The sequence below is a fragment of the Choloepus didactylus genome, chromosome 17 (assembly GCF_015220235.1).
Source record: "Choloepus didactylus isolate mChoDid1 chromosome 17, mChoDid1.pri, whole genome shotgun sequence".
Lineage (NCBI taxonomy): Eukaryota > Metazoa > Chordata > Mammalia > Pilosa > Megalonychidae > Choloepus > Choloepus didactylus.
The window spans coordinates 44816409-44829304 of record NC_051323.1 but is presented as its reverse complement, the minus strand read 5'-3'; the positions used below and the strand labels follow the sequence as shown (position 1 = coordinate 44829304).

At 37.4% G+C, this 12896-nt stretch overlaps 1 protein-coding gene across 3 annotated transcripts in view; it reads right to left on the bottom strand.

Moving 5' to 3' along the window:
• The window catches only part of STPG4 (sperm-tail PG-rich repeat containing 4), a 50592-nt gene that overhangs the window by 33300 nt on the left and 4396 nt on the right, over window positions 1–12896 (bottom strand). For 2 of the 3 annotated variants that reach the window (XM_037807579.1, XM_037807577.1), the window contains exons 3-5: window positions 11487–11744; window positions 2624–2688; window positions 2324–2355 (exon numbers count right to left, since the gene is read on the bottom strand). In XM_037807579.1, coding sequence (XP_037663507.1) covers window positions 2324–2355; window positions 2624–2688; window positions 11487–11744 — 355 coding nt within the window. Of the gene's footprint in view, window positions 1–2323; window positions 2379–2623; window positions 2689–11486; window positions 11745–12896 lie in introns of all 3 variants that reach the window. The other variant, XM_037807580.1, reaches the window with a different exon arrangement.

Below are 12896 nucleotides of genomic sequence, written 5' to 3'. Positions count from 1 at the left end.
ATTTATTTAACTTTTCTATTGAAGTTTTTACTATAGATTTTAAAGAGAATTTTATAGATAAGGCCATTAGCCCTTTATCTGCCATTATGTTGCAAATGCTTTTCCTAATTTGCATTTGTCTATTAACTTTGGTTAGTTTTCTGAGATACAAAAATTTTAAATGTTATATAATCAAATCTAATACTTTTTTCATTTGTGATTTCTTTCATTGTTATTATGCTCAGAGAGTCGGCCTTATCCTATTGTTAGAGATATGTTCATATATTTTCTCCTGGTTTTATGGTTTCAAAAGCATTTAATTCTTTAATCAGTATGGAATTTATAGTATTATGTGGTGTGAAGTAAGAATCTAACTTATTTTTTCCATGTTATTTAAGCAGATGTCCAGCACAAAATATGCCTTCCTCGCCCCACTGACTTGTCATACCATCTGTCTTAATCATCAGACTGCAATAACAAATACCCTACAATGGGTTGGCTTAACCCAACAGGAACTTACTGACTCACAGTTTCAGAGACTAGAAGGCTTGCTTCCTCCTGGAGTGGGTAGCATGCTGGCTGGCCAGCAATCTTGGGGTTCTCTGGCTTTCCTGTCACATGGAGATATCCTCTCTTTTCTTTTTCAGGTTCCACTGACTTCCGCTTCCAGTTCCTCCTCGTGGCTTCCTCTATTTCTGAATTTCTTCTGCTTATAAAGGACTCCAGTAATCCAGATTAAGACCTAACCCCATTCAGCTGGGTCACATTTTAAGTAAAGTAGCATCTTAAAGAGATCCTATTTATAATGGGTTCATTCTCACAGGTATAAGATCATGATTAAGAACATGTCCCCCTCACTCCCCGCCCCCCTCCCCCCACCCAGGGTACATAATTCAAACCACCACACCATTTTTATCAAAGATAAAAATCTTATATATTCTAGGGTCTGTTTCCGAGCTAAGTGATCTTAATTCTTTCAGGTCAGTTATCTCAATTCCTCTTTCAAATGTTTGCTGTTTGGTCTTTTTTTTTTTTTTCCTTCTGAGTTTCTAATTACAAATAAATAATTATAGGCCATCAAACTACCTCAAGATAATTTTATATTTTCTCATTCTTTCAAATTGTTTATATAATTATTCATTTATTTTTGATAGCCTACTGATTACTCATTTAAGAGAGTTCATTTTTATCATAAATCATATACATGTATTTGGAAATTTTTAGAAACAGAAAAGCATTTTCATATCTTTAAAAGAAAGAAACTAGAAATAGTATTCCTTTTTGTTATTAAGACTAATATCTATTGAATATCTCTGATGTTTTAATTAATTAAATCAACAAACACCATGTGTCAGCTGCTTTTCTGAGTGGTAGCCATATAGAACAAAAACAAATAAACATTCCTGCCTTCAGGAAGCTTGCATTGTAGAATGGAAGGATACAGACAAAAACAGGATAGGTAGTTTTTTTTTTTTAATGTGGTATATGGACAGTGATGTATGCTATGGAGAAAAAATAAACTGGGGAAGATGTTTTAGTTTGCTAAAGCTGACGAAATACAATATACCAGAAATGGGTTGGCCTTTAAAATGGAGATTTATTAACTTACAAGTTTACAGTTCCTAGGCTGTGAAAATGTCCAAATCAAGGCATCATCAAGATGATACCTCAACACTGAAGACAGGCTACCAGCTTCCTTGGCTCCTCTTCACATGGGAAAGCACATGGGGGTCTGCTGCTCTCTCCTTTCTCTCCCAGATTTTGTTGCTTCCAGTCTCTGGCTTCAGTGGTTTCCTCTCTGTTTCTGTGGTTTCTCTCTGTGTTCTATGTCTCCTTCTCTTTCAGCTTCTCTGGCTTTTTTCTCAGCTTCTCTGTGTCTTTTATCCTCTTTTAAAGGACTCCAGTAGGAGTATTAAGACCCACCATGACTGAGGTGGGTCACATCTCATTAAGACCTACTCACCAAAAGATCCTACTTACAATGGGTCCACACCCACAGGAATGGATTAGCTTTAAGAACATTATCTTTTCTGGGGTACAAACAGCTTCAAACCATCACAGAAGGGGAACAGGAAATTATGAACAGATGACTAGGGAAAATCTCACTGAGAAGGTGATACTTGAATCAAGATCTGAAAAAAGTAAAGAAGCTGGATATTTTCTCCTATAACTTGCCACAAATTGGTGACTAACACTGAAATCTAAATCTTCAATCAATTACATTAATCTTTCATTGCTTATTTACTATGATGTGCAAAAATGTTAATCTTCGTATTTCAAAAAGAACCATTACATATTTTAAACATCAAATTCATTATGAGTTAAATGTCTACAATACACTTACAGGAATGAAGCAGCCTGTTGGGAATCTTTGAACTGTAGAACGAAATACAAAGTCCCTATGTTAAAAAAAAAAAAAAGAAAAGAAAAGATACGATTTTCTAAATCTATTTTTTAAAGTGTTTTAAAGTGAGGATCTTTGTTAGCATTACTGCCTATCTTTCATTAAGTATTCAAAATGCTAATCTAGATATGATGAGCATAAATGAGGTTTAAAAGCCATTTATATTGATTGTTAAGAATGTAAGTAGAAAGGCATTAGTAAAGTTGTTAAAAGTAACTTAATTAGTGAGTATATACTTACCTGGAAGCATGCTTAGGAACTGGTGCAGGAAGTATCTCATATTGCCCTGGTGAAAGCTGAACGGACTGTACAGAATGGACAAGGACACCATAATAGATTAATACATATCTTGAACTCACTTTTTTTCTTATGTCATTCATAATCCTTTATTTTATGACCATATAATATTATATAACTTATTTTCTATTTTAATAGTGGAAAAGGTACATTTTCATAGGTGGAGCTTCCAAGCATTCAACATATATTCACTGTTCATGGTGAATTTGACTGACTATGCCTGAGATGCAGCATAGAAAAATGCTGTACAATTGATAGTATTTTAAATGTACTAGATTCAAATCAATTTGACCACCATTTGCTGAGCATGCTCTGTGGATAAAGCACTGTGCTAGGTGTGGGAGGGAATAGAATGATAAAGATATGGTCCCTGACCAGCAGGAGTGAAAAGAGGCATGTATAAATAATTCTAATATAAAACTCTGTAATTAGAGCCAAAAGAGAGATTGGAAATTTGGGAGGATAGGGACAGATGAAATCCAGCTGGTTGATCTAAAGATGGTAGAGATGGTGATACTTGAACAGGGCTTTTAAGGAAGGTAGGACTTCTTTCAGAAAAGCAACGGAAGGTATTCCAAAAAGTAAGAGCCCACATAAACCGACTCCTTATGCATTGCTGAACCATCCGGATGGTCCCATCGTGCCTGGTCTATGGATATTAGCATAGAAGCACAAGAAGAAAGGGAGTGTCAGGAACTGGTATGGATGGAGAGTCAGAAATGTGAAGGAAATGTGGGAGAGAAAGGAGAAGCAGGGAGAACACTGACTGGACTTCCAGATTTTTCTATGTGAAGAAGCCTGCAGGAAGGAGTTGTATTATAAAATTCCAGGAAGAACCATTCCCCCTGTGAACAATTTGTCCTCACCCTGTATAATATTTAAATTAAATATGTAAATACCTTTAATGAAAATGAGGTATCCATATCCTGGCTCTAACTGCCACATGGAAGTTCAGCTATTATATTTCACCCCCCAGCTGTCTTTTACAGCTTAATAGATGATTTTGATTGCAGAGGCAGCTTTTTGTGGATATAGTGATAACAGTAAATAAAAATTTTATGATGAAATACACGCATTGTGCTGATGAGCCTGTGCCATGTTAATTGCTCACTTAACATAATGAATACCCAGGAAACACTGGTATTATTGTATCATACTGCAGAAGCAAAGAAACATATTAAGCAGGGGGCTTTCTGGAGGACCAGCAACATTCTATTTCATGACTTGGATGACTGGATTCATGGGAGTTTGCTTCTACTTACTTTAAACTGTACATACATGGTTTATGCTCCCTTCTCTATGTATCTCTCACTCTCTTTCACTCACACTCACTCATGCATATAACACACACACACACACAAACAGGTGGTGAAAGAAGAAAGAGAACTGAAAAGGAAAAAAAATCCTTAAAGCAGCTGTTTATTCATCAACACTCTTAGGCAGCATTAGCCTGGAAAGGAATATTGGTTACCCATAACATCTATATTTGTCTGACATATTTTCCATAAATTCTTGAACGGTCAGCTGCCTTACATAGGAGACTGTCTCTCTAAACATTGCACAACTTGTTGCAAACTATCTGGGTGGCTCCATTTTCCTTGGGTCTAATGGAATATATATATATATAATTTTACTATATCCTACATGTGCTTATTCTCAGTTCTTCATTTGTAAGGCTCAGTGACTCTAGGCAATGTACCCATAAAAATATCTGGTTAATTAATGTTTCAATGCATGCTGATTAGGCCCTCAGACCCTTGAAATAGCTTGGAGTCATAAAAAATAGGAAGATGATTTTAGTGTAGATACTTCATTCAGTTATGTTGCACCAACACTATCAATGTCAGAAAACTTGGCTGATGTGAGAAAAGCCAACCCTACTGAGGAGGCTCTTCTCTGTATTGGTGTGACAATATTTTGAAAACCCAGGCCCATAAATAGGTAGGTACAAAAGACGTTTTTCCTCCTTTAGAGGCTCTGTCAGAACAATCGTAAGGTGAATGGCAAGCGCAATCTTTTCAGGCACTATTGCTAGAAATCTCATCACATATATCTTCTCTCTGAGAAGTAATGTCACCTGCATCATACAGAAGCATCGCTGCTCAGACTCCTTTATGAACTTAGAAATAGACAATGCGGGACTTCAAAAAAAAAAAAACTATGCCTCATGATACCAATGATATTTTTGCAACATCTCTAAATGAAGAAAGAACTATAAATGAGTCCTAGTCCCTAAAATAAATTCTCTGTATCGAACTTTCAAACTTCACTTTCATTTGCCAGACTCTTGACATAAATATCTGTGACAGTCACCTCTTCGCCTTGCAGTTGCTCAAAAAGTTCAGCCTTGAAAAAATTGGCTAAATAAGCTAAATTTGAGGGCCATTTTTTCATCTAAATGAACAATGGACTGCTTCAATCTCATCTCTTTTTTGCTCTTTGTTATCCCAACATTTAAATCTTGAGTTTCAAAAGTGACCAGCACCCTCCCTAACCAAGCCAGTTTATATCTATATAGAAAGGCAAGTGCTCAAAGTCCCTGCCCATTTCGAATTTAAAATTTACCACTTTACCGCTCTCCTAAACACACTGAACACGTGAGGTGTGCTGGTTTCCAAAGGGTTCAGAAGGACATCCAACCCTGATATCTGCCACCACTTATCACTTGTCAGCCCCTTCTTGGGCACAAAGTTTTTCTCTGTTGATATCTTCCTTGCTCAATGAAAAACCATCCTGTTGAAAATTGCTTCAGCAGTTACTTTACCATTGAACACTTTGCAACTTACCAGGTTTTCAGAGAGATCATCATCACAGCTATAGCTAACCAAAGATCAATTAGCCAGACAGATTCTTAATGTCCATGCTTTCATTCAACCTCAGTCTCTTAAGCAGCTGTTCAAGGATGTCTTTTGCACACATTAAAATGGCTCCTTCAATTTATTCTCTAATTTGATAGGATCACTGTTTCCAGCCTTGCTACGTCCTTTTGACCAAAACTACATATGGTGAAGGGGGAACAGAATGACCAGATTTGTTTCTTTTACATGAGCTTCATCTTCCAAGGCAATGCTAAAGCTAACCTGGATAGAAGCTTAGGGCAATTTTAAATTTTGTTTGTGATTTTCATTGAAATGTTTCCAACTTTGGAAGTAAAAAAGAGCATTTTTAAAAACGGTTAATGTAAAGAAATAATCAAGAGAAAAATGCTAGTTGTAAAAAATTTTTAATTCTTTACAAATAAGCATGATCAAAAAAGAGTATTACTTGCACACTGAAAACAAATCAAAATGTACAAAAAAAGTTTTTTTAAATCAAAGCTAAGTTTCTTTGCCCCCTACATAACCCTTAGTCCCTTCCCAAACAGAAACCACTGTTAATGATTCCTTAAGTCTCTCTCAAGGAAAAAACGTATGCATTTAACATTCTATATATGTAGATTTGGTTTCATTTATACAAATGGGATTATACTATAAATATTGGTGTGCATCTTGACTTTTTTCCATTTAATAATATCTCTTGGAGATGCTTCCATATCAACACATATAGATTTATTTCATTATTTTTTAATGGTTGCACAGTATGCCACAGTAAGGTTGTACCATCATTTAACTAGTCGTCTAGTCAAACACAACTATAAGCAATGACAGAGTTTGATATATAAATATGTTTTGTAAGAACATCCATAAGATAAATTCCTGAAAATGGAATTGCTGTTTTTAAGGTTATGTGCATTTAAACATTTCTAGGAATTGCCAAATTGCTCTCCAAAGTGTTTGTACCAATTTGTATTCACACAAACAATATATGAAAATATCTGGCTTCTGTTCCCCTTTGCCAATAATAGGTATCATCAAACCGAAATTGCTGATCATTTGACAGATGAAAAATGACATCTCACTGTCTTTTACTTTTCCCTCTGTAATTATTTAATTATTAGTTGAAGCCAAAAATCACTTTATGTGTTTTAGTTATTGGAATGTCTCTTTGTGAATTGCTAGTTCATAAATTTAGCTTATTTGCTTATTTAGCTTAGAACAGAAATTTATTTTCCCATAGTTCTGGAGGCTAGAAGTCTGAAATCAAGGTATCACCAAGGCTGTGCTTCCTCTAAAGTCTCTAGGGAAAATCTGTTCCATGCCTCTCTTCTGGCTTCTGGTGGTGGCTGGCATGTTGTTCTCCCCCTCTGTCTGTTTGTGTCCAAATTTCCTCCTCTTGTAAAGACACCAGTCATAATGGATTAAGGGCCCATTCTACTCTGGTATGACCTTTTTTTAAAAAAAAAAAACAAAAAAACAAAAAAAACTTCAAACTTATAGGAAAGTTGCAAAAATAATGCAAAAATAGTACATAGAACTTCAATATACTCCCTCACCCACATACCCAAATTTACCAACTTTTGGCATTTTGCAACATCTTTTCTTTCTCCCTCCCTCCCTTCCTTCCTTCCTCCCTTCCTTCTTTCCTTCCCTCCTTCCTTCCATCCTTCCATCCCTCCTTCCTTCCATAGGCTAGTCTCTTTCATGGATTCCAGTCCAAATTCACATCACTGGGGTGATCCAGGAATACATAAGAGGTGCATTTAAAGTGGTAGCAGACTGGTAGTTCCCCTAAGTAGTAACGGAACCAAAAGCAAACAATCTAGGGAGGAATTCCTGAAAATAATTTTTCAAGAGCAATGAGCAACACAGTCAAAGATAATCACACATACAAAGAAATATAGTAAGAACCAGTCAGATTCATGATATTTGGAAAATCATTAATTGATTGACTCATTCAGAAAGTATTTATTGAATGGCCTCTATATACCAGACACAGTTCTAGATGTAGAGAAATAACAGTGAATAGAACACATGTCCTCATGAAGCTTCATTCTCATTGGGGGAGACAGATGACAAATAATAAATGTAAAGTGCAAGTAAATTATATAGTATATTTGATGGTTATAAGTGCTAAGTTAAAAAAGATGAAAGCAGAGTAGGCAAGATCAGGAGTACTGGGTGGCAATTTTAAATGGGGTTCATTGAGAAGGTGGCAGTTGAGCAAAGACCTGAAGAAGGAAAGGGAGTGAGTCATGCAGATATTTGATAGGAGCATTCCAGAAGAAGTAACTACAAAGTGCAAAGACCCTGAAGTGGGAGCTTGAGTGACATGTTGAAGAAGTAGCCAGGAGGCCAGTAGAGAGTAAGAAGGGGAAAGAGCAGTAGGAAATGAGGTCAAGGATAAAGCCAGTTCAAATAGACCTGTTGACCCTGATAAAACACACACACAGATCACACCCATTATCACAATTCCTACTACCCAGTGGTTCTCAACAGGGAGCACTTTTGTCCCTTAGGGGACATTTAGCAATGTCTAGAGACATTTTTGGTCGTTACAACTGGACAGTGGGTGGGGTGGGGGGGGGGGTTGGGCTTCTGGCATCTATCAGACAAAGGCCAGGGATCCTGCTAAATATCCTAAAATGCACAGAGCAGCCTCCCCCACCAACAACAAAGAATTACCCAGTCTAAAATGTTAATAGTGACAAAGCTGAGGAACCCCAGTTAGACATATAAATGAAGAAGGCAAAAAGGCAGTTGGATATACAAGTCTGGAGCTCAAGAGAGAAGTTTGGGCAGGAGATATCAATTTGGTAATCATCAACAAGTAGATAGTATTCAAAGCCTTGAGACTGGATGAGATCACCAAAGGAGAGAGTGAATATGGCTGGAGCAGAGGCTTGAGGGCACAGCACTCCATCAGGAAGAGGTCAGGGAGACGGGGGGAATCAGCAAAAAAGGCTAAGAAGGACACTAAGAATGAGGATTGGAGAGGAGGTCTGAAAAAAGGAAAGAGAGTGAAATAAAGCCACTTAACAGAGTGGGAGAATAAGTGGACTAAGGAAGTCCATTCAGTGTCCATTGGAGGAGAAAAATTTAAGAATTTAAAAGAAGACCAGCCACTCAGTTACATGGATTCAGGTTCGAAGTATGCAGACAGTTAGGCTGAACCAGGGTTGCAGCTTAACCAAACAAGTAAGATCAGGGCAAGGGTATCGACGGAGCAAGCAGGGAGTAACTATAATGATTGACTGTGGAGTTTAAGCTTTGCAAGAAAGGAAGAGAAAACATTAGGGGGTTGAGAGTTGGTGAAAAGGTGGTAGGATCAACAGATTTTAGGTTGAGGGAATGGAAAAATTGTTAGGGTTGGGATATTAGAGGGAGTGAGGCGGAAGGACAGGGGAAGGTGGTCAGAGACTGGGATACACGTAATTGAGATTCTGGAGGGTTGAAATTATTATCCTGAAAAACATCTAAGGGTGAGGGCTGAAGTGGAATAGAGGAGAGTTCAAGAAATTAAGAAGCCAGGTTAGCAGAAGATCATCTACGTGTATATTGAAACTATGACAAGAGTAGTGGAAAGAGTAACAATGAAAGAACGGAGCTGAAATCATCAAGAAACAAAGAGGAGTAACCCAGGGGTCAGAGGATGACTGCAACACTGGGGAGAAAGGAGGTCATAAAACTGTAAATAAAGAGAGGTCTCATTTTTGTATATATATTCTACAATGAAAGTGTATTATTTCTTTAATAAGAAAACAGATATTGTAAAAATTAAGGTACCACATATTTACATGCATATATATGTACATTCAAATACACATATACACATGCTAAGATTCTCTCATACAGATTTTCCAGTTGAGTTATATGCTTCAGACTAAATGTGTTAAAAATAGTAAAAACTTTCCTACAAATAAAAAGCAGCACTACTGAGTATTCTATTAAAATTTATGGAGCTTCAGAATGCTGTTCTATCTTAATAAGTAGCAATAATGTATATACATTTTGAACTATATCTACCTCAAATGCAAATTATTATTTTACTAAGTTCTTATTAAAACACAAGAATTATGTATTTCATTGGTGAGCAATGTTACACCAGAATATTCCTCCAATTCTGAATATACCATCATAAACTTTTGAAATAGAAAATTAAGAAAACATATAATTTTTCCAGTTTCTAGAACTCAGCTTTTTGTGGCCAGGTGGGGAGGGAGGGTGGAAAGAAAAGAAACAGGAAAATATCCTTGCAGAAGACTTTGTCCATCTCTCTAGGTAAGCCAAATTCTTTTGGTCTTTTAAAGCTTCAAGTTTTGCCTAATACTAAACTTCTACATTTTCTCCCTTAAAACAGTGGGCCTTTGGCCTACCCTCAGAGACCCCTAAAAGCAAGAAGAGTACAGGAAGCAAAAGGAAAGTAAATGGTGGAGGAAAATAAGAAAGAATGACTTTGCATTTGAGGTGGCCAGAATGGTTTCACATGCAGCATGGTTACCTGATATCCAGCCATAAAAGTCTAAGTATAATTTAGTGTTTGTATTCGCCCACTGAAGCAAACAGGGTAAGATTTACCCAATGAACATATTCTGCTTCAAAAGCATAATTTGCAAAGCAGTAAGAGGGTTCACCTATTAGATATAGCATATGCGCATCTTGCTGAAAAGTTCTTGCCCATCCTAATTATCACAACCCCTGTCTTTTTTTAACTCAACTTCCAGTTGCAATGCATTTCAATCTCAGGTTACCGCAAAAATATTCTGATAAGGTTGGGAAGATTGACACTATTATTAGCTTCTTTAAAAATGGCAGATATTAAGGCACAGAGATCTGAGACAAGTGCCCAAAGTCCCAAGTAACAAAATTCAAGTCACAATTCTGTCCCTTGAACAGGTCGTGCGCCTCTCATTCCACGACTTTGAGAGTGCTATGCCCCTGCCTTGAAATGTCTCCCTTGGGAGGCACATGCTAGACTGGAAAGAGTACCGAATTTGGGCTCAGAAATCCTCAGTTAAAAGTACTTCCTCACCTACTTATTTATTAGCTGTGTGCCTTGGAACAACTTACGTCGTGTCTATTCAACTCAGTTTTCTTACAAGTAAAATGGGAGTAATATCTGTTTCGCCTATTCCAGAATGCTTGGGAGGAGTAACTATGAGAATATATGTGGAAATCCACAATAGACTATTAAGAGCCACATAAATGCCATGTATTATTCAAGGTCCAACTTAAGACTCACACAATAAACTATCAAGAGCCACATAAATGTCATGTATTATTCAAGGTCCAACTTAAGGCTCCTAGGAGCCTTCTATCCTTTCAATCCAGGGTACATCAAACACTCCCCTGGCATTCCTGGCTACCCTATTGATCTCAACACTTAGATTCATTTTGTCTTGTATTGTTACTTAAAGATTTCACAACCAGGAATATGTCTCCTCTACAGAGCCTCCCATAGACTGTAAGCATAACAGTGCTCTAAATTGTCGATGTTATGAGAGCACTAGTGGAGCTGAGAGTGGAATCTGACCCACCTGGTACCACGGTGCTTAAGAAATTTTTTTTTAAGTTTCTCTATGATGTAAAGTTATATGCAAGTTATAATAATAAGGATACTCACTGAGGCAGAGTATCTTCTTTTAAATGAAGAGAGTAAACCAAATCAACTGCTGGAAAAGATTGGAAGTATGACCCGATCACAGATAAGATCCTAGAGGCTCCCCAGGCTGGGAAAATCCCACCAAGAGTCAGCACCGCCCCACAATCAGAGAGCCCAAGAGGGAAAATTCCTCCCCCTTTACACAAGAACAAATCTTGCTGGACATATTTGCGAATCAGGCAGCCCTTGTTTGATTTCTATAGGAAATAAGACATTCTAAAGGTTTCCAATTTCTCCTGGGGAAGATATACTCTATGTATATGGAATACTTTCCTCAGGGGCTCTTGGTAGCTTTCCCATAAGAACCAATCTGCCAGTAGAGCTTTACCTGATCTTTGTAAACCAGTGTGCTGGGACTTGACCGTGCTTTGTCTTTAAATGAGTAAGTAGTCGTTTGCTTCTTTAACAAGTCCAGGAAGTCAGGAGGCATGTACTGGGGAATATCATTTAGTACTGGGTTGTTTCTTTGTATAAGAGGTGGTTTTTTCCTTCCTTCATTTTTAAAATTGTAGGTTCCTATCACGGGATTTAACAGGGACTCTTCAATAAAAGTTTTCAAGTGGTAGGTGCCAGGTATAGGAGTATCCTGTGGAAAATAGACATCAGTTTTAAGATCACTGTGTAAACCTATAATATCTCCTAAAGTATGATTCCTGGAGGGGTCATTCCTAAGTAGCATTTCTCTTTGATTTAAAGGTTAATGAAATTCTATCAAATATAATAAATACTCTTGACAGAACAATATTTCTAAAGAATCATGATGATTTCCTTTCTGAGTCAATTGCTGAATTATAGCAAACAGATGATGGTCATAGTTGAAATTAAACTTTTTAAAAAGTAACTTCAGGGTTATACTTAAACTTGCAATTCAACTTGACTATAAATTTCAGGCCTCTATTGAGACCATTCAGGATAGTTTCTTGACTAAATAAAAGTTCTTCTACTTCTGCTTAGTAGATACTATATGTTTCTTTCTAGTCCTCAAGTGGGAAGCTAAAGGATAATAACATGAGCCTGAAGATGAACTAACAGAAAACATGATGTAGTCTATCCAATAAGAGGTTTGGTACTTTCATATCACAACCACACAGTGGCTGAATGAGCAGGGCTGTTAAGTTTAGCCACTGCTTGTTTTTGTGGCCATCTGTTCTAGTTTGCTACAGCTGTCAGAATGCAAAACACCAGAAATGAATTGGCTTTTATAAAGGGGGTTTTTTGGTTACACAGTTACAGTCTTAAGGCCATAAAGTGTCCAAGGTAAGGCATCAACAATCGAGTACCTACACTGAAGGATGGCCAATGGTGTCTGGAAAACCTCTGTTAGCTGGGAAGGCATGTGGCTGTCGTCTGCTCCAAGACCTGGTTTCAAAATGGCTTTCTCCCAGGACGTTCCTCTCTAGGCTGCAGTCCCTCTTCAAAATGTCACTCTCAGTTGCGCTCTGGGCTTTTGTCCTCTCTTAGCTTCTCCAGAGCAAGAGTCTGCTTTCAACAGCTGTCTTCAACTGTCTCTCATCTGCAGCTCCTCTCTGAGCTTATTTGCATTCTTCACAGTGTCCCTCTTGTCTGTAGCAAAAGCTCCCTCCTTCTGTCTGAGCTTATATAGTGCTCTAGTAAACTAATCAAGGTCCATGCTGAATGGGCGGGGCCACACCACCATGGAATTATCCAGTCAGAGTTATTACCTACAGTTGGATGGGTGGCATCTCCTTGGAAATGCTCAAAGAATTACAATCTAATC